This window comes from Nipponia nippon, unplaced genomic scaffold (genome assembly GCF_047370975.1).
Source record: "Nipponia nippon isolate SJK-2023a ecotype South Korea unplaced genomic scaffold, ASM4737097v1 scaffold_7, whole genome shotgun sequence".
Taxonomy (NCBI): domain Eukaryota; kingdom Metazoa; phylum Chordata; class Aves; order Pelecaniformes; family Threskiornithidae; genus Nipponia; species Nipponia nippon.
This window is the reverse complement of record NW_028262391.1, coordinates 9,371,667-9,393,959: the sequence shown is the minus strand read 5'-3', so window position 1 is coordinate 9,393,959 and position 22,293 is coordinate 9,371,667. Positions and strand designations below refer to the sequence as shown.

Below are 22,293 nucleotides of genomic sequence, written 5' to 3'. Positions count from 1 at the left end.
CCCACACAACCGCGGGCAGCTCCGGGGAGGGGGACGCCGGGCCTTGGCGCCGGCCGGGTTCGCTCCCGGCCGGCGCCAAGGCGCAGCGTCCCCCTCCCTGGAGCCGCCGGGGCTTTTGTTTCCCCTTAAACCGCCTGCTGCATCCACCAGCCCCAGCCCAGGGCAGGGTGTTCCTCCTCCTCCTCCTCCTCCCTCCCTGTTTGAAACCCCATCCTCAGCACCTGGAGGTAAAACTAATACACTGACTGGGGGGAGGGAGGTTGAACTATGTATTTTTTTCAGCTGTGTTGTAGAAATAATGAGCTTGGCATCCTCCACTCCTTGTTAATCCAATGAAAAGCACAGTCTAGTCACTAAGTTAGACTTATTTCTGTATGAAGGAAAAAAAAAAAAAAAATAGTTTCACCTGACCAGTTCTGTTTTCTTCAGGATAAGGCTCATAAATCCTCCCCAGCCTGGTGGTCAGGGTCATTTTTGCAAAGCACAAGAAACAAAACCAAACCAAACCCCGAGAAGGCAGAGGGGTTACACTTCCAGGCAAACAAAATGAGATGCAAGAGCTTTGCTCCTCAAGGATAAACCCAGAAATAACCATAGCTGTGGCTGCAAAGCACAGGTAACAGAGGGCTGCCAAGTAAACTGCCAGCAATTTTCAGTGCTGAACACCCATCCTTGGTTTCAGCTCCCCCCAGCAGTGGGGGGACACTGCTCAACCCCAAATCCAGCCCCCAGGGCTTCAGGGAAACAGCAGGTCTGCCACCGTTACACAAGTTCGATCAGAACAGTATTTCTCAAACAAGTCGCCCTACTCGAAATCCTACACAAGTCTTGTTTTTCACATGTTCTTACGTAGTTGGAAGCATTCAAAACAGAATGACGTTCAAAACATTAAGAACTAAACAGATGAAATAACACTTTAAAGAAAAAACTTTTAATGTAATACTATAACCCATACACGGACTGTTTTAAAAAAAGAAAAATTAGAATGCAGTGAAACCTTCAAGTGTATTCCACCATGACTTCTATCTAACCATGTTTCTTGTAGTCCAAAATTTTAGTCAGTAGTGATGACAGTGGGGACAGAAAGCGAAGAAAGATTAATTGAATGGGATGAAAGGCAGAAGAAGAGAATATTTCTGAAGATTGTTTCCTCCCACAGTACAAATTTAACAAGTGTTTTCAAGTTTAGTTTAATTAAGCTATAATTACCTTCTGTGGAAGTGTTGGTGAGAAGACTGCTGCACAGCTGGAATAACACAGTAAGTATAATTACTCACCAACCCCAATTAAACAAAAAAAGTCTTTTGAGATGGTTCTACCAGTAACAAGAACAGTTAAGTATTATTAAGCAGTATTTTAGCAGGTTTTTTGAATATCTGTTACCTGATGGGTTAACAAAAAAAAAAAAAAAAAGCTACTGCAAGACAAGAACCATACATCAACTAACATTGCTAGCATTGCATTTCCTCTTATTTAAAAAGCTACACTGAACACAGAATACCATGCATATACAGATATTACCAGCTATTTTGAAATAACTGCTCTTCAGTATGAGGGAATTACCAGCTTACCCTAAAAAAGTTTTTCCTCTAGCTAAATAAATGCTATTAAAAAAAAAAAAAAAAAACAAAACAAAAAAGGTGAATATGTTGGCTTTATCGATACAGATGAAAGTGTGTCAACTATAGCGTTCACTCTGGAATCGTGGAGCATAGTTTCTGGCACTTTCATTCTCTTGTGTTGTGATTAAGTCTATAATAGCTGTCAGTACTGCTGTATCCCTGGATTTAATATCATTCCAGTCCACGGGATGTGGGTTTTCTATTTTTTCTTGTAGAAGATCATCGAGCTCTTGTCTTAAATTCTGGAAAGAGTTTGTTGGAATGAAGTTAAAAAAAAGAAAAGAAAAAAGAGACAAGGCAATTAGAGCTACACACAACAACATTACTAGAGTAAGTTCAAATCCCTTGGGCCCTCTGTTCTCCTGTCAATTCATTTCAACATTGCTATTTTCAGGATCAAAAGCTGCTTCTCAAAAACTAGCAGTTTTACCTTTTATGACAGATGACCATCTCTGGATGTGATGGCTTTTAAAAACCTATACATCCATTAGCTGACTATTTCAGGATCAAAAATATTTGGGTTTAAAAATAGAGTCAGATACGATTTCTAGGATCTAATATTAAACAGAGCTCTATTCAGCTCCTCCTTCCACTGGAACTTATTACTGCTAGCTGAAGAGCCCCATCCTCATGTTTCCACATCCACGTTGACATTTCATGGACTGATCAAGTTTTGGTATGGAAAACTACAGGGATTAAGCTCTTCAAATCTCTCACTGTAAGACATGTTTATAAATCCTTTAAATGCACCCTATGACTCTTCTCTGAAGCTTCTACAGTTTTTTCAATACCCCATGAATTTTTCAGCAGAGGCTCCACCAGCTGAACAAGAACATCACCGCCATATTCCTGATGCCTCAGCAGGCACACAGCCTCAAGTCTCATTAGTCAAGCTATTACACTGGAAAAAAAAAAAAAATATCCGAGTGCCAGCTCCTAAGGCCAAACATAAGGGAGTACATCACTGTTTACTTCTGCCCAGTTTACCATGTGATACAGATGTTCAGAATATTATTTTTACTACTGCGTTTTAACTTGCATTCATCTACACACCTTCAGTAGATCTCTCGTTTACTTTGTGTACTTGAACTGCTTCCTGGGAATACATTTAAAACATTATCATCTCCCTATAGTGGTAAATCTGTAGGTACACAGTAATATCAAATATAGAAATCTTTAAGAAGAATCAGTGTTACACTAAGTCTTCCATATACATTATTATTAAACATAGTCACCTTAACTAAGTGCGCTATTCTTGCCGGAGACTGGAAAACAATCCATTCATCCACAGCGATGGTATCCTGATCTTTATCCTTCTGAATGGATATATCTCCTCCGAAGAACAATAGACAGTATGGAGAGACCTCTGTACAGTCATACAAGTAAATCTGCAAGACAACAAAATTGTCAAATCACCCTTCAAAACATCTTAAGTGACATCAGTAACCCTTAATGAAACTCATAACAGAATTCCCAAAGATCATTATTCAGAGGCATTCAGAAATCTGCAAGACATATATGGAGCAATTCAGCTGAAAAAGTTACATGAAATCAGACTAAACAGGAGTAAAAATGGTCCCAAATACAGTCCTTCCCACAAAGTGGTGAAATCAAACCAACTACTCCGTAACAAATCAGAGAAAAAAAAAATTCAGCATATTCAGAAGTGTTATATCAGGTTGAAATAAAAAAAAAACAAAACACACATGTTATTGCCAGAACCTTGAAAAAAAAAAAATCAACCCCTCCAAAAAAAAAAACCAAACCAAAACCCCAACCACAAAACACAAGTAGTTAGTTATTTGTGGAACAATACCACCAGTATCACAAAGAGCACAATCTGATGGCATGTAAAAGGAATGACTCAAGACAGGAAGGCTTCAAACAAAGGCATTGTTCACATCCCCTTTGAACCCTGATCCAACCTCATTAAAGAGCCACAAAAATAAATTAGGCAAATATAAACCCTTGACATACACTGCTAGTTCTCATCTTCAAATGGTAGACAAGCCAGTTATAATGGAACTCTGTTTCCTCCACATTAACCGATTTAGGATGAATATTAACTGTTCCATCTGTCTTGGTGCAAACTTTCACCCTTAAAAGAAAAAAGGTTTTTATTTTAGGATTGAAATAAGATCTTGAAAGTTTAGCACAATCATGTCCCAAGTTAAAAAACCCTCCAATTATCCACTAGTGTTCTGAACTCTGAAAGTACAAGGACATTTGAAGAAGCTTTAACTCCTTTCCCAGAAGATTACAACTGAATCTACAGTATGAATTTTTAGACATCTCTCTCTGCATTTAAGAAGTTTGAATTCTTTGCCAAATTTACCCCCTTAATAAACCCCGTCATTCTCTCAAATAGAAAAAACAAGTGGCATTCTTTTTCCAAACGAAGGACTCTTGAGTTACTGAATTTGGCTACATAAACCAAATTTCAAGCAATTTCTTGGAAAAGCCACATAAGGAACTTACATATCTGAATTCTTTGCTCAGCGGTAAGCAGTGTCAGTGTGGAACAAGGGACTAGCTATACCACTGTTAGCCAGTCTAGAGTGGTCTGTAGTGGGTAGTTTGTAGCATGTGCCTTTGAAGAAATTTGACTCAAGGGATAACATTCAACTGCTTTGGTTTTACTTACTACCCGAAATTACATTTCTCTTCTAACATAATAATGCTGTCAGACAATAAAAAGCAGAAACCAAGCACAATATGTATGAAGCACAACTGTTCTCCTCCTTCCCACATTTCAGGGATGTAATTCTTTGGGTGTGGATCACTGAGCTCTCTACCCCCTGTGCTCAGAAGTATTTTGCAAAACATGGAGTTCAGTGTTTTGAAACGGAAACAGCAGGTAGGAGAGCTTCTCCAGCAAAGTGGTTAGCGTAACAGATCCTTGTTTAGTGGATCATAAAATTCAACCTTCCTGGGCAGCCAGCTTACACCTAGCTCCACCATGCGGCACACATACAGCAACATGGTAACTTGCATCAGGTTTGCAAACTTACTGCACTGAGGTGACTCCAGCACACCGGACTCCGTTTAAAATGGCATATCAACAGACGAGCTGTGTCAGCTACAGACAGGTCTAAAGTATGCAATCTAAGGTAGAATCTTGACTACCTATTCTTACTCCTTTCATAGAAATAATCACTTAGGGGTTTTTTGTTTTTTTTGGGGGGGTTTTTTTTGTTTGTTTGGTTGGTTTTTGGTTTTTTGTTTTTTTTGTTTTTTTTTTTTTTTTTTTTAATTACAGGCAACATGATTGCTCCTAGCTTGTTGTTTCAACATCACACACCCAGAAAAATCGATCCAAATATTAAACCCTTCATTCTGTCTTAAATCAGGTCGATAAGAAGGATGGCTATATTCTGATGAGATATTGTTACTGTGAGTAACAGTTAATAAGAATAAAGAGTCTGATAATATAAGTGGTGATAAATCAACAGACTGAAATTTCTGTATTCTGTGTTGTCAAATAGTAAGACAGGCTAGTGTTTGAACTGCTGCTGTAGATTGAAGATGATGGTAGGACTCCTTTAGCAGCCATGTTATTGATATATTGTAACATTATCCACGGCATGCTAAGGTCACACAAATTATTTCACAGACTAACAGGTATCCAAATGTTAAACAAAGTAAAGATCAACAATCCCATGCTCTCATCTACCCTTCTCAAATGAAGTAACCCACACCCATGATTGAGCTGTACACAGATTCATTCACACACTCAAGCCATTGCTTCACCTTGCCCAACTACCTAATGTAGAAAACACCTCGAATACAAATCAACATTAAACCAAACCCTTACATTTTTCTCTTTTTGCTGAAGCTTGGCCGGATCTTTGCAACTTTTGGATATAAACCAGCACAAATGACCGCTTTGAGCAACTTCTCATTATCTGTAGAAGACAGCAAAGTAAATAACGCAGTTCTGCAAACCGAGATTTCAGCTATCGGAAATTTTCCATTTCCTTCCACTGTTCACCTGAGTTGGTATTAGATTTGGGATCCTTGGGGTCTCTGCTATTCACAAACCCAGCTGCAAGGAGATGCTCCGCAAACTGTCCTTTCATGTTATGCAGCATCTATGAAACAACAAAAATTGTCCCAGAATGATGCTGTGCCACAAGGCTCCTCCCCTCTTCCCCCACAGACACGATCCTCTTTTTTAAACTGTCAGGATGTTACCTGGAGTGTATTTGAAGACAGGAAATATTCCCAGCAATAGTCCTTCTCAGTTCTGAAACCACGACGCCGAGTCTCTTCCCAGCCCTAAAAATTAAAACCGCTTAGTTCAAAAGCGTTTGTAAGTGAACACATACTAAAAAATTAAGGACAGCAGAAACTGGAGGTCAACAACACAGTTACATTTTTCTCTACAAGAGAGAAAGTAAATCCTTTGATCTCTTTGTTTATATATATATGCAGTACAGAGTAGAAAAGCACAACTTTACAACATTTTGAATCAAAAACTTCCTTTTTCCATGGTGAGAAATGAAAACTAGCCAAGTTTGCCAGGATTTCATTTGTTGCTATTAACAGTCCTGGGTAGAAACTGCATTCCAGGCCATTTATTTCCTTTTCTTCTTGCCCCAACGCTATACAACTAAATCTCCAACGCTTTTGAAGTTACCTTCAGCCTCTTGTAGAGGCCGGAAGGACAAGAATTAATGACTTCAGAAAGGTAGCTATAACATTGCATTTTATTTGTATCTTTCATGGACTTATCCACAAGAAATTAGGTTATTGAGCCTGAAGACAAGATTCTTCTACACTAGAAGGATGAAAATTAATTTGGTTTTGGTTCTGTAGAACCCAAGAAAGAAATACTTCAGAGCATAAACTGATCAGTTTTTTCCTTAGAATAATCCATATCACTCAAATTAAAATTATAGAAGGAAAAAAAAAAACCACAACCTAGCGAACATTAAAACATGCCTACCGTGAAAGCATTCACCACAGTTAGATGATCACTTTTAGTGTTCTTTGACAGTTCCTTTCTTCTTGCATCTGCTACTTTCTCTTTGCCCTAAGAATAATTAGAACCTATAAAACATTCATGACTGACACGCCATTTCTCTTTTCCTAATTAAGGTACATACATACAGCAATATTTTGCATGCTACATACATGAAAATTAAAGCTACTTCCAACATGCTGTAGGCAAAGACAATACTTCATAGTATGTGAAGGCAACCTTCTACTAATAAAAATGTAATTAACCTGAAAATAAGATTAAAGTGCTTTTAAACTACAACATCTCAGTAAATCCCAATATCCTTCTGAGATTCTTAAAATCTTATGTGTAGTTCTCCTCTTAGAAACTTTACCAGAGGAATGACAAAAGGGTCTTTGAAGCTGAGGCTAGCTGCAATTGTAAGTACTGGATCCAAGCAGCAGAATAAAGCTCCGAAAAGGATCATTTTTCCAATATGCGGTTCAACTGGTAATCGTGCTAAATGGACACCCAGTGGAGTCAGTTCTTCTTGTCTGTCCAAAGCATTCTGTCAGAAGAAGGAAAAAAAAAAAAAAAGGAAAAAGAATAAACACAGTATTTGAAATGGGGAGGATTTCCTTGAAATAGCCACTAGTATACCTAGAGAACAAAGGAAAGCCTAATAGCTGGAGAACGCAGCTAGCTGTACTAAGGTATGGTAGGAAAGTGATCAGGCAAGTTATGGAGAAATTGAAATGTGCAATTTTCTTGGATCTAATTGCAACCATCTTCAATTGTGTTTCAAGTGGTTTACTAGGGCTCATGTCTTTCTGGACAAAAGTACAAAGAATTATTAACACTTGAATGTCTTCCTATTCTCCTGATCAAGCTTATTTTTAGACTTGTATCTTACCCTCAATATCACTCTGTTTTTATTTACTCTACCCTTTGCTACTATACAGCATTGCCATAGAACACCAAATGTATGCTGGATTTTAATTTCATCTAAACATTTACAGAATCATGCCATCAGTCTAAATACTGCCCTTCACCTAAATCAGATGTTTCAATTATTTGTACGAATCAGTTGTAGCAATAAACACCAGGGCAAGAAGACAGTAGTACAAATGTGTCACTAATCTCTCCTTCCCCAGCATCCAAAGGGGCAATGACATACAAGATCTTTCTCCTATATGCCTTATTCGTCCACAGAAAAAGTATCTCAAACTCTTCACTAATCTGACTGGGATATGAAGGCTTGGTGGATGCAGCCGTGAGCAGGGTGGTACAGAAGCAGTGAGTTACATAAATATCTGTAAGGAACTTAAATGCAAGGTGCATGTATATGTTTTGAGTAATTTAGAAAGTTCCTCGGGAACTACTCTATGCAGCCCATAAACATCATGTATTATGTGAAATTATTTCCTCTGTTTCAGTGAAGATATATAAAGGGTCTACACAATGCGGTAAGGGGTTGCAAGTGTCCAGACCTGTAGAACCAGAACTGTCTGATAACAAACAACTCACTAACATGGTTCTAAACAGATTTTTTCCTTGCATGTACATTAAGCAATACTTTACCAGCTCCATTAGATGATTTATGGCCAACATTACAGCATCACGAGATGGTGGATCCATTAGTTTGCTCAGAAAATAAGCAATTCCACCAAGCTTTAGAATCTGAAAGAAAAAAAAAAAACAACAAAAAAAACCCACAACCAACCAAAAACCTACAGCAGTTGGAGAAATATGGCTACCTAAAATTAGTAAGCAGTGACCACACTAATTTTAAAAAGTGTGAATAATTCACAGCTTGAGTTAGAATTTTACCAATTAAGAAGTAAGGACAAAAATAATAATAATGTAGTAATAGCGAAACTTGAAACATAAGGATCTACTTTATTCAGTGTGCATACACGTGATATTCCTTATGCATGCATAGGGAATTCCACACAAACTGCCGAAAAGGAAACTCACATCAGTTCTAAAACTACTTTGTAGTAAAATTCTTTTAAGATATCATATCCCTTGACTCACTGGCATTCTAACTGAAGCTCCCATTGAATGATCTTTGGGGGGACAGGGCAGGAAGCACAGTCCACATTTTTGTTGTGGACTTCAGCTTTTATTTACACTAGACAGTCTTATTTTTCCTGGGCTTGATGCATGTAGATGCAAGGATGCATTTTGCAAAAGTTGCTGCAATTATTAGCTAAATATATTGTACTTCTGGTGGAACAGAATTTTGACTTGAAGACAACCATAGGCTCACAGTTGCATTAACTTAATCTCTCAACCTCTTATTCCAATGGAAAATAATAAATAAGTTTCAAGATTCATATGTTTACCTTGATTTGTAAGCAGAGTTCTTCCAAAGGTGTCCTCAAGATCTCTGGTAACTGATAATCATCTAGAAGGCTAGCACGTAGTCCATTGTATAGATGATAGCAGTGGCCTGGCTGAACTCTGGAATTATATAAAATAAACAATTTTATTTTTTTTCCTATGACACTGTGACATTATAATTGTGGGTTTTTTTGTTTTTTGTTTTGGTTTTTTTTTTTTTGTTTTTTTTTTTTTTTACAAACAGCTTTCCAAAACACCTCAAGGAATTAGAACTCAAGCGTATTCAATTGTAAAAGCCATTTCAGCTTTCTGAAACACAGACCCATCAACAGGAAAAAAGGCACGCAGAACACAGAAACCTCCTATCAACTGCTCAAGAGAAGAACTCTAAGTCTGAACAAGAGACAGAATATTCCACAAGGTATTTTGAGAGGGAGAGAAATTTAAAAAAAATTTGGTATATAGCGAAGTGCTATTAGTTTGTAGGCAATCTTCACTTTAATGTATCATAGCCTCATAAATCAGGTGTGAAGGTAAACACTACCAACAAAAATTTTAAAAAATGCAGGAAACTCATGAGTTAAATGCAGCACAAGTTAAGTCAGTTTCCTAGAAAGACAAAGAAACTATTCTTTCCATAAGAACAAGAGACAGTTGTGCTAGCATCTGCTTCTGAACATATGAATAACAAACTAGTATCTTCAGCACGCATGTGCTCCAAGACTGATGGAAACTTAACATCACAAAACTTTTCTAACTATCCCCGTTATTCTTACCTTCCTGCTCGACCTTTCCTCTGCTTGGCATTAGCTTTACTAACCCACTCTGCTGCCATTGTGCTGATGTTGTTCTGTGTGTCAAAGTGAGTTTCCTTTATTTTTCCACCATCTATAACGAACACGACGTCATCTATTGTAATGCTGTTTAAAAAAAGAGAGGAAAAAAATGCCGCTCTTCATCTTTGCAAGCTTGACCTAGCATTTGAAAGGGGATTTAGTCTCCCTTTACCCCCTCCCCCAAATTGTGAGCCAACAATAAAAAAAACTGTGCTTGGAATTTCATTAAGAATTACATTACTACGTAGTTCAAGAAACAGCTTGATTTATTCTCCTAGGTCTGGCAAAAGTCACCACATGGGGTTATGAAGTCTGCAGAGAGGACAGGCAACTCAGATTTATCATGTACAAAGGCATCTTTATAGTAACATCCATGTTTTCATTGTTTAAAACAATTAAAGGAAAACTCCTGTTTTCTCTATAAACATTTCTAAAGATTAAGTGTTATAAGTGAATGGTACAAATACAAAAACATTTATTTTAGAAACATTAAACAGATTTATACTTTAGATTACCACTTTGCTTTATTTTGTTAAACGTATAGCTTTTTTTGGTCTGTATAGCTAGCTATTTACCTAGTCTCTGCAATGTTGGTAGCAATCACGATTTTCCTTACTCCTGGCGGGGTCTTCTTAAAAACCTGTAATTATCCATGGTCCATTTATATGTTTGCCAAAACCAAACATATGCTTAATTATTTTTTTGTAGTTGTGAAATATTACAATAAAAGAAAAGCATACCTGAGTCTGGTTAACAGTAGGCATCAATGAATGTAAAGGTATGATAATAAACCTATCTGAAAATTAAAGATCAGTAAAAGATATGGTGTAAGCACAGAAACTTTAATTTTACAGGAAAATCAACTATGCAGAATAGAGAAGATATGCTGCAAGTAATTATGTTTCTTATTCTGAATTCACAGGTATATGTATCATAATGGCAAATTCTGAAGTAAAAAGGAGTTTTTTTTTATTATGGTATGAAAACTTGACAAGTTTAAGAAAATACATGAAGTTATGTACAGTAATTTATATTTCATTTTTAAATTCTCAAATTATTTAATAATTGCTCAAGTTTAACAAACTGACACTCTCCTCAATCTTTCAATAAATTGAAATTCCTTATCTATGGAATGTACATAACGTGAACTGTAAGACAACTATCCGAATAGTCAAGAGCATAGTTAGACAAGTTAGATGAAAGTATGAGTTATGCAAATAGGACAAATTAAAGTGTATCAGACAGGCATAGGGTATTTTAGTGTCCTATTAAAAAAGCTTCTAGGAATAAATAGGATTTAAAAGAACTATCAGAAAAGCAGTAGACAGAAGCTGCTGAAAAATCAAGAAAAGAGGAAATGAACACAGAATGAAGAAAGAGTTTAGTTTTGGATGGAAGTTATCATAGCTACAAGAAAGGACAACAGGAAAAAGATGCAGGTCAGTTTCTTTTTCAGATTGTTCACTCCTACACTGAGGAAAATGAGTTATTATCATTAGCAGATGAAAGTTATCATAGAAACACAAAACATGCTGAACACACTGCAATCATTTTGAGAGGAGAGACGAGAAAAAAAAAAAATCCAGTGCAATACCAGCAATCACATGCAAAAATTAAGTCTTTGCCACTAACGCTACTGCTAGAATTCCCATTTAAAGTTTTGTTTTTACCTGACTTAAACATGACTTGTGACATCAAGAGATCATGCAAAGTGCTAATGTTGTCCCAGCCTGGAAGAAACACTAGAATTGCACCATCCTATATTTAAAAGAGAGAGTGAAGGGAAAAGAGGTTAGAATAAATTATATGCTATGCAAAGAACCAGCTACTTGCACACCGATACATGTATGTTGGACAGGTGATATTTGAAACCTCATTGACTCAAATTTAGAACAAAGTTTATAAGATTGCTTTCTATAAGAGTTAGCTACAGATATTTGTCTGAACAAATAGAAGTTTAATATTAAACATTTTTCCCCTGCAGTGTTTTAAACACCGCCATGTCAACATTAGAAGAATTTGAGCTGCAACTAAAACAGAGAGAAACTAATGTATGATTTTTCAACACAGGAAGAACAAAATACAAACCGCAGCTCATCCTCATTAATCACAGCTTAAATGATCTATCAACTGAAATATTAAAGTATTTAATATTTTAAATAATCAAAATTCTCTTTAAGGAATCAGCCAAGGTGTCAGCTCGCCCACAGACTTCCAGTTATGAGAATCTACATACATTATACCTAAGGTAACAGAAGTTATTCTTACTTCATGTTTGTCACTGCTTCAGGCACAGGATCCTTCCGATATTAATATTCTGATGATGTTATTACTAAATATCAAGGCATGTTTGGGGATAACTATTAATGCAGCTGTATTAACTACTAATCTTGACAAGCTGAAAGTTGGAAGTCTCTCCTAGCTGTGTGTTTGGTAAACATGACTAGACTTTTGCTAGGCTGTATAAAAATTCAGTCTCCACAGCATCTAAGTCATATTTAGATTAGTCAGGCAGAAAAAACATTAAAGCCAACTGCACAGTGCAGACATGAGGCAGTGAACATCAACTCCAAGTATTGCTCTTGCCCTCTCCCTCCCACTGTTGAGGAATTAAGAATGGAGATTTAGTTGTAGACTAAAGAGATTTTCAGACAGTTTTCTACAGCTATTTAAAAAACGTAACTTTTACTGCAGCCTACAAAGAACACTACCTTTGACAAACACACACAGTCACAGAACGAACTAAAAGTTAAAATTTAATTTGTAATTCTCTTACTTTCCATCAAATAACTAAGGTGTATCATTAATTTGAAGGCTTATTTAAAAGCTTATGCAACAGAAAAAAATGCAGCACTCAATTAAAATGGCACCCAAACCTTCAGATATCTATCCCGTTTTATTTACGAGACAATCCCTCCCTAGTGTCAGTGAAAGGATTCAGGCTCTTTTTTATCCCTTGCTCAGAAGGGACCATAAACGAGCATGTCAAATGTATTTGTAAGTTTTCCAAGTTTTTTATCTACATAGCTCTCGTTAATACCCACAACCCCTATTCAAGAAAATGCTTAGATGTGTGCTCCCCTTTAAACACGTATTCTACTCCATCATTTCAGTAAACACTGTAACTAACCACATTCTAAATTCAGGGCTTAAATAGTAATTGGGTATTTAAAGCTGTTAGAAAGAAGAATTTTTTGGTTTGTTCTTCTCAGAAGTAATCTATCTGTACAATAAGCCAAACTATCAGCTCTGACATTCCCCACAGCCACTGACAACCATTCAGTCACATCATTAAAATGTGATGATAGGAGACAGAAGTGTACCTCTTCTTCCAAAACGATGTGTCTGATAAGTGCTGCTATAAGGTCAAGGTCGACCTTGTCATCATCCATCATTTCCAAGGCATCTATAGTACTTGCTGAATACCTACAAGCATTGAAAGCGTACATATTGGTAACTTATTAACATACAAAGTCACATGCTCACGTTTCTGTTATAAGGCTCTGCAATCACACATCTATATGACCCACTACTGTTCAATTTATTTCTTTGTCTGTTCAATTACTGTACCTCCAATGTACTCTTGAGATTTAGTTTAGTGCGATTATCATCAGTTTAGAATAGTAAGTTTAAGAATTACCATGTTATGACTGAACTACACTGCAAGCATTTACATGATCTCCCTCCTCCTCATGGATTACCTAGGACCTAAACAATCTGAGTTTACCCTCAATTTCTCTCTCACTCACAGTGGAGTACAGGAGGCATCTCATCTGTTCAGCCCTTTGATTTCATGAAAGCTAACACTATGGAAAGAACTGCCAATTGCTTCAAAAGACATGGCGGGAAAGAGAAGGAAGAGTACAAATGGGATGAGCAGAGCATGGGACAGGCCAGGCAGAGAGACAGCATTGAGGACTTTCCCTTAGAAAAGGGAGATTAAACTGAGCCATGTATATTCATTACTGTTACCAAGCAGGATATATAGACACTCCCAAAATGCAGAGGACAAATAAGAGAGAAGAAAAAAACAGGAAGATGCTGTTCCTGAAATAAATCAGCCAGGTTACCCAATTAATCAACTTATCCAGATTACCAAAGTAGTCAAATGCTGGCAATCAAAAGAATGTTTCAAGTGGACAATCTCTACTAGGTGCTCAAGAGGCAAAATTAGTTAGCTTGGTTTTAAACCACTCTAGAGGAATACCAAAATATTCTGAGGAAGAGGTTGTGGTGGGGTTTTTTGTTTTGTTGGGTTTGGTTTTGGGTTGGGTTTTTTTTGTTTGGTTGGTTTTTGTTTTAAACCAGCACATTCTATATTATGTTGATTATGAAACTAAAATACTGTGAGACCTCTCTCAAAGAAAAAGACTGAAGAAAAGGAGAATTCATCAGAAGTGCACTAATGACCAAAGCGCGAGAAGCCTAACGTTATGCTGAAGATTGTAACGGAGAATACCGACATCAATAGCAAGAGACTCAACAGCTCCAAGTTCTCTTACAGTTTGCACATGCAAAGGAAGCAAATTCTCTGTGATAACTCTAAAGCACTTTAATGGTTGCCAGCCAACTGTACTGGCAATTTCATCATTACTGTTTTCCACAGTAGCAACTATCACATCATTAATAAAAGCATAGTAATAGAGTACAGTGTTAATTCATGTTTCTCAGTTAAGAAGTGTCTAAAAACTTAATGCAAAAGAGTAACTTGAGAACAACCTGCCCCGCAGCTGCCTTAAGTAGTCTGGCCATCGTTCCCTGTAGATTTCCTCTTTTTCTTCTTTTTCTGGTCTGCTTACATGTCCTTGCATGAAGCCTTTCTTCCACCGTGGCCGACGGTCTGTGTTTTCTGGAGTATACCTTTAAATTTAAATAACAAACATAATTCAATTTTGAAACTAAAGTAATTTAAAGCCAGCTGCATAGTAGTTTTCCAAACCACGGACAATATGCTGCGCTTTAGCTATACCATGTAAATAAGATTCTTAAAATTTATTTTTTGAAAGAAATCTTACTTATAAAACCAGGTATCATCTCTAGTAAGCATGAGAACACGTAGAAAAAAAGTCTGAACAAACAGAAAGACTAGCTTGATTTAGTAGCCTGAAAATTCAGCACAGCGAAAGAAAGGGTGTTTTTCCTCCTCAAGCCAACATTTCTAGGTAGCTGTGTGCCATTTTTAATTACTGTAAAAGCTACTAAACTTCCCTTGAAAGGTTTTCTGTTGAAAAACACAGCTAATTCTTCCACAGGTTATTTATAGCAAGATAATCTTTGAAAAGACATACTAAGCAAAAAACCTCAAAATACTATCTATAACGATGTTCAGAAAATATACTTACCTCAACTTCTCAATTACATCTTCAAGAAGATATTCCACCACAGGGAAAGTGAACCCAGGTATGTGAATCATTGGACAATTATCTGTCACAGAAGGCATAACTCAGTTTTTAAACAGTGAACAAAATACCGTACTGAAATAACAGAGGCAATAAACATTCTTCACTATTTTTGCAATATAGTTGCCAAGTCTACAGGGGTTTTCCATTTGTTTATTTTTAAATTATCACAGAAGATGCCAAATTCAATTCCAAATAAAGTTGCTGAATAAAAAAAAAGCATAGGTAGCAAACAGTATATTGTTCTCCAGCGGGTTCATCAGCTTCCAGCTACAGGATAAAGCTGCAAGATTGAACAACTAAAGGCTTCAATCTGGTTGCCCACTCACACCAAGACTTCTAAAATATGGTAAATATTAGTAAATATTTAATATATGAAAACACTCCGGAGATACTGTTTCCACGATATGTCTGAAAAGCAAATACAGAAGCAACATACGCTCATGATAAGATAAAACTAAGGGAATAAGCATCTCCAGCAGCTGGCAACTATTTGGAAAATTGAAGTCATTACCTCTTTTGATAAAAATCAATCCTAAAATTTGAGAACTGCATTATACTGTAGAAGCCTAAATTACTTAAGAGGAACATTCATAGGAAGCATTTCACCTACCAAAATACTCCGAAAACTTCTCTGCATTTAAAGTAGCGCTCATTAGTATTACTTTCAGGTCCAAACGAATATTCAGAAGATCTTTAATAATGCTCATTAAAACATCTGACTGAAGATTTCTTTCATGAATTTCATCAAGGACTACATGACTAATGCTGGACAAGTGCCTAAAATAGAAAAGCAGGAATTTAAACATTTGTTTTTAGCAAAATTAAAAAAACAGAGCCGAGTGTTAGGAACAGCTCAGTAGTCAAGTCATTTCACGATTGTATTCAGTTTCTTATTAAATAGGAAAACTTACTTGTCTGACTGAAGCCACTGTAGGACAATTCCTGTGGTACAGTATAAAATTGAACCTTGTTTCCTTGGTAACCGACTGAAAGAGATACATTAAGAACTCCTCAGTTCTCTTCTGTATTTTACAAAGTACTTTAAAAGCTTAAAATCAAAATGCAGATAGTCATTATAGACATCATGAGGTATGCCTCATTCTCTAACTTGCTCACTTACAGTTCAATTGGAGGAACAAGGAATTAGGCCACAGTTGCAGCATTTTTGCTGATGAGGAGTGAACTACTTGTAATCTGACAGAAGCCCTGACTTCCCAGACATCATTCTTCATCATTTGCACATTGATTCTTGCAGCTCTCTAAGCTCAGCACAGATGACAGCTAAATATACAGCAGTATAACATTCTTGATTAAATAGTAAAGAAAAATATAAAAGAGATTCTATAAACTCAAATTAAAATGCTGAAAGGACTAAGCTGTCATCTCTCACCAGCAGTTTTTCTTCAACAATCATTGAGATTCCATTATTTGCTGGTAACATTTCGGCTATTTTTTTTAAATTATAGATGACTCCAAATGTAATGGCTTTTGCTCTGTGGCACTAGGTCTACGAACTCTTGTCAATGCACCTAACTTTATTACCTGATCCCAGTGGGATTACTCAATAAGTAAGTGTAGCAAATACATAGTTTTCCACAGAAATATGCCTTATAACATTCTCTCCTTTAGCATTTCCATTTTTCCTTGAAATTCATGGATTAGGGACATCAGTTTTAACAGTTTTATCTATAGGGGAACCTTTCAGAAGAGCTGAAAAAAGGACTTACTACACAAAGCACAACTTGGTGCTAGCCATTATTACACGCTGCATAAAATACAACAATCGCACTCAAACTTTTTGCTAAATTTCAAAAACCTTATTCCCTACGCCAGCTATTCACAGGAATTTTGGAGACAATATCAGAATGAAAGCAGTCATCTATGTTAAGAACTACTTTTCAAATTTTCTTGCTTGAATAACAATAAATACTACTTTACATGAATGCACAAAAACTGCCGAGGAAGCCTCCCTTACCTCTGTAGACGAATTTGGTATCCTGTGCTCTTGCCATTGCCACATGCTTCTGCCCTTTCAGCAGCAACTCTCTCAGCCACCTTAGAAAAATAAATAAAATCACAATAGTGCATTAAAGAAAATTTTAAAAGAATCCCACAAGGCTGATCTATGATTTAGCTACTCATCAGAAGGAAATACCTAGAACCAAGGTGTTATGTAAACAACAAAGAAACACACTGAAAATCACTTCTCCTCCTCCACTGAGGATAGTGTTTCCTGTCAGCAAGCCAAGAACAGGTTTGCGACCCAGGACATATTTTAAAGGAACACAAGGAACACAACCATTTAGGCATTAGCAATACACTTGCCCTTTCAGCAGGGCGAGCTTTTCCTCATAGGATGTAAGGTTCTATAACGATTTGACACTTAACTATCAAGAAGAGTGATTACTATACACTTAAAAGCCAAATTCTTTCTTGCTCATTAATATACCTCTAAAGGGCCTGACACAACATTAGTGTTTACCTTAATTCACATTTGCACTGCCCAAATCCACTAAAATGACAGATATAAACCATGATTAAATTCAGGGAAAAATGAGGCTTGCAGTGCCAATACTCTATTAATGACCAAAACTTACAAAATATCAAATTAGTGTATATGAACGAAATTGTTACTTGCAATAGAATCGAAGATGACTGAAAATGAACACACAAAAAACCATCTTCACTGTCCACTACAGGCTGAATGCTTATCTTGAGCTTTAACTTTAGTATGAGTACATGTGACAGCAGAGCAGTTTCTCTGAGAGGTGCACAGTACCTATCTGGTCATTTGGAATTTTTTCACATCTTAACTTCAAATAATCTAGCAGATTGCACACTCAGTTCATAAGCTTGCCCATGGATCCTAGGCCCAGTAAGAAATATATTTTCATTCAATGATTCTGAATAAGGTGGTAATTTTTCCTCAGATTTATTGGGGGGGAAAAAAAAAACAAAAAACAACCCAATCACAAGAAATGAGTTACTCATTTTGTCAAAATGGCACTTACCGAGATAGCACTGATCCTCCTAGGCTGAGTACAAACAATCCTGCATGTAGACCCTTTCCCTCGCTCTATGTAATCATCCAAGATGAACTGTGTAACTTGGGTTGTCTTTCCACAACCAGTTTCACCACTTATCACAGTTACTCGATTATTGTTTATAAGGTTTACAAGTTCCTGTTTCCAGACAAAGAGAAAACATTTACTGTATTATTGTTCAAAACAGATTTTTAGAAGGATTTTGACAATCCTCTGCTACTGTGCGATGAACTTAGAAGAAAATGTCACAGCAACTAAAGAAACAGATACTTATCTGTTTCTCGTAGTACTAAAAAAAAGAAAGTTTAGTTTAAACCACACAGAAGCAATTTCTGTACATTTGCGCTTCACATGTGTAAGGTTTAAAGCATATAAAATCTGAATACTAGTTTTAAATACTTAAGATCCTATATGAAAACAACATAAAATAACTAAAATGAAAGCCTGAAATAAATTTTTAAACTATTCTCCCTCCTACTTGCCTTCTGTATATCTTTGGTGACTGAAAACAAGCGTTTTCCCTGTCGGACTCCAAGACTGTACTAACTGAAGATTTTCAGTGCAATGTTTTAACATTTCTTATATTGACAGGAACAGATTTCTTATGCTCCCAGCCTCTACCTCCCAATCCAAAGGATTGTAAAGGGGAGTAAAACCAATTTAAGAAACAAACACTAACAGGAAGGACCACATTATGACAAATACATTAATTTTAGAAAGGAAGCTCACTAATTACTCATTCAACCTGCAAAAGGAAACATAACAGAATATTCAATTTCTATTTCATACAGGCAACATCAAAAGAAGAATTAACTTCAATTAATAATAACCCATACTATCACTGACGTTATACTTTGACTGGGAAACTAATAGCAGTAACAGCCAGCAGCACAGCCATTCAGTCTGTGATTAAAAAAGAAAAAGGTTTAAATCAGCATTATATTAAATTCTAAATTGGGCAAATGTTCAACAAATGGCCACAATTTTATATATACAAGAAAAAGCAAGCATGACAATCTACGTAGTGGTCAATTACTCTGCACAAAATCCAAATAACTAGGAACGTTCTAGAAGTTAACTGGCAGAGAAAGAAGAAAAGACCTATACTTTAAGAAAAACTGTACTTAAACGTAGCTAGCGTTCAATACCGTTTCCATGAATACTGCTGCCCCTACTGATAAAACTGTATATAGCCTCAGAGTAACTTCACACATATCACGAAGCAGTGAACCTGAGCTACTTTCTGGAAAGAAGTCAAACCCAGTGTCAGAACTTGGGAGGCTTCAGCACCTTCACAAAAGGCAACAAAGGTTTCTGTTAGTCCCAGTTACACAACTGGTTTCTCCTATTTTACAACAGAGCAACAGAAACACATATTCTTTCAAATTTAATACACATTTACCTGTCTCATCCCATATGAAGGGAGTTTCTCCCGGAATCTCTGAGGAAAAAGAAAATAACAGTACATATCTTTAAACACCTTTTCAACACTGAAATAATAGAACAGATTTCACCTATGACCTAGGCTAAACTGTGAAATAACACGACAAACTGTTCAGCTGATACTTATATAAACACAGACCCACTAGAAGCAAGTTTAATTCCATGCATGTTTTCAGTTTCATTAAATTTAGCAAAATTATTTAAAACCAACAGTTCAGTACATGAAGAGATAAGTATACAAATTTGCAAGACTGGGGCCTTGTATCAAAGGGAGAACAGCCTGTTCATGGTAAGACTGTTTTATTTGACAACTTTATATATGGCTATTAGAGCAACAAACTACATTTTTAAGAGTCAATTCCTTCAGAGCCCATTTCTGTGCTTTCAGTTTTAGACATAAATGCAGGGTACAACCTGTCAAAAAACAAACAGAAAACCCCACCCAACTAAACAATGTGTAAGTTTAAAATTTTAGATTTCATGCAGCCACAAATTGTCACTGAAAGCCTGTTTTTTAATCGCTGTCCTATTGATAGGTATGCATTTTGCAAATTCTGAAGGCAATTTTTAGCCAAAGTAACATCATGACAACTTCCTAGTAAATAAACTACAAGAAGTGATGTTTTCTGGTTAGTTTAACAAAAAAAAAACCCAACAAAAAACCCAAAAAACCCAAAACAATCAAAAACTTTCTACTTAACACATGGAAAAGTACCTGCATTTCAATATATCTAGGATCAGATTTCTTCTTTCTTAAGTCTTCTTTAAGTTGCTCATCTAAATCAGTATCCTGCTCATTTTTTTCAAAGAGATATTCCACATCCCGATCAAGAAATGCTTTTTCCAAGACTGGTTTCTGTCTTACAGGAGCTTTTTCAGCATCTGGTTTCACTTTTGCAGGCTGTTCTGGAGTAGGTCTGAAATAAGTGCAGAGAACAGAAATTTCAAAGATTATCCAAGATGGGCTTGGCCATTATGAAGAGTACACTGAACCATTCAAGGCAAACCTTAAATCTGTTTTTTGAGACGTTACATCTACAAGTTCCTTGGCCATCAGCCAACGAGAATACGGCGTATGCCATATAAACAATTAAAGTCTGAAAATTACCAGCCATCCAAAATTTTACATCAGTATCTAGAAACCTAACATGTTTTGTATCAAAACGAATCTAACAAAGCAACAAAACATCTCCAGAGAATTACTGCTTAACCCGCTGTCAGAACACTGCTCCGTAACTGGATCATCCAGCTAAACAAAGACTTAAACACCTCATTTCAGTGGACTCAGAGTAATACACCTGGCTGCCCATTTCACTGCTATTATTTAAAATCCTTTAAGTGTTAAGAACGGACCCTATTTCACAGAGGCCGAGAAAACATTCCAAGACTCTACAATAACTGAAGAATTAAGTCAAATACCACTCTGGAATAGTAATTCCGGAGGCCAGGGAAGCTGAAAAATTCTGTATATCTACTCTAGTAGACCTGGAGATTAATTACAGGATTTTATTATTTTAAGTGACAATTTTACACCCCAAACTCAACAGTAATCTGGAAAAGTTTTACAGCAACGGTTACAACCAACTGTTTCAGTATGACAATACATGTAGAGAAAACTAAGTATATTTGCTAACCTAATTCACTCACAAAAATGTAAATATTTTCTGATATATCTTCCTACCAGTTTGTGGGAAGTTTGTTCAATTCAAAGTAAATAAAAGTGTTAGTAATTGTTTCTCTTTACCCTTCTTCATCCCCAGACCACCAGGACATGGCTTCTTGCTCCTTTTCATTTTTAGTTTGGACAGTATTCAACAGCTGCACGATTTGCTCTTCCCTGCGTTCATCCATACGCACAACAGCTCTCTAGTAAAAAGAAAAAAAGTACAATTTTCATCAACATGGACTCAGCATACCTACAGATACTACATTATGAACACCTAGATGTCATTCTCAGACTAGTGAGACTCTTTGGCACGACTGAAAATTTCTTTGTAATAGCTTCTCCTTACGACGGTTTTCAACGTGCGGTGACAAACGCATCTTTTTCATCGCGTGGGGCAGAACGCTGAATAAACGCAGACGCTTCCGAGACAGGGGCACCCCCTCCCGCACAGGCAGCCAGGCAAGCGGGGCAGAGCGCTGCTGACCGGGGTCCCCTCGACGCCCTCCCCCCAGCTGCGGCCCCCTCTCGCCCGCCCGCCGCGCTCCCTGCACCGAAGGCATCGCTTAGGCCGGGGATTTTCCCGCCTGCCCCGGTCACCGCCGCCTTCCCTCCCCCGCTGTTTCGGGGAGCGGGACGGAACCCGGCGGGACGAAAGGCCGCGGGGCGCAGCTGGCAGGACGGGGGCGCAGACGGCGCCGCTGCCCACGGCGAGGGCCGCCCCTCACCTGCTGCCGGTCCGTCTCCTTGCTCTTCTGGCCCTGCTTCCGCGCGTACCACAGCCCGATCTCGCGGCCCTTCAGGTGGCTGGGGTGGCGCCCCCGGCCGCCGCCGCGGCCCCCGTGCCCGCCCCCCGCGGAGGAGGAGGCGGCGGCGGAAGACCTGCCATCGCCGCCGCGGCCGCGGCCCCAGTCCCGGCAGTGCTCGTAGCTCATGGCCGCCCGGCAGCCGGTACCCACCGCCGCCGCCACCCGCCTCATCCGCCGCCTCACTTC

The 22,293-nt window shown here is 37.5% G+C and overlaps 1 protein-coding gene across 2 annotated transcripts; it reads right to left on the bottom strand.

Annotated features, from left to right (window-relative positions):
• Positions 1-909: 909 nt before the first annotated feature.
• Positions 910-22,278, bottom strand: DHX36 (DEAH-box helicase 36). 2 transcript variants are annotated; one of them, XR_015700654.1, is made up of 26 exons: positions 22,027-22,263; positions 21,380-21,501; positions 20,351-20,552; positions 19,595-19,633; positions 18,160-18,330; positions 17,124-17,203; positions 16,060-16,134; positions 15,759-15,925; positions 15,089-15,170; positions 14,466-14,606; positions 13,070-13,172; positions 11,417-11,504; positions 10,487-10,542; positions 10,322-10,386; positions 9,687-9,830; positions 8,913-9,030; positions 8,146-8,244; positions 6,959-7,132; positions 6,571-6,657; positions 5,817-5,900; positions 5,614-5,713; positions 5,437-5,527; positions 3,600-3,720; positions 2,858-3,010; positions 2,414-2,523; positions 1,637-1,864 (listed from the first exon to the last, which is right to left on the bottom strand). XR_015700654.1 is itself a non-coding variant. In XM_009463816.2 (25 exons), the coding sequence occupies exons 1-25, from the start codon at positions 22,276-22,278 to the stop codon at positions 1,679-1,681; spliced, it is 3,000 nt and encodes a 999-aa protein (XP_009462091.2). In that variant the 3' UTR covers positions 910-1,678. The 2 variants fall into 2 exon arrangements, 1 of the variants encoding a protein (XP_009462091.2); XM_009463816.2 differs by lacking the exon at positions 2,414-2,523 and having other exon boundaries at positions 910-1,864; positions 22,027-22,278.
• Between the last annotated feature and the right edge of the window lie 15 nt (positions 22,279-22,293).

Excerpts from the sequence above, each read along its gene's own strand:
- DHX36 (XM_009463816.2), bottom strand. The coding sequence starts at position 22,278 with ATGAGGCGGGTGGCGGCGGCGGTGGGTACCGGCTGCCGGGCGGCCATG. Across the intron at positions 10,387-10,486 it reads CTACTGTTAACCAGACTCAG|GTTTTTAAGAAGACCCCGCC; the intron begins GTATGCTTTTCT and ends GGATAATTACAG. Across the intron at positions 5,901-6,570 it reads CTGTGGTGAATGCTTTCACG|GGCTGGGAAGAGACTCGGCG; the intron begins GTAGGCATGTTT and ends TTTAATTTTTAG.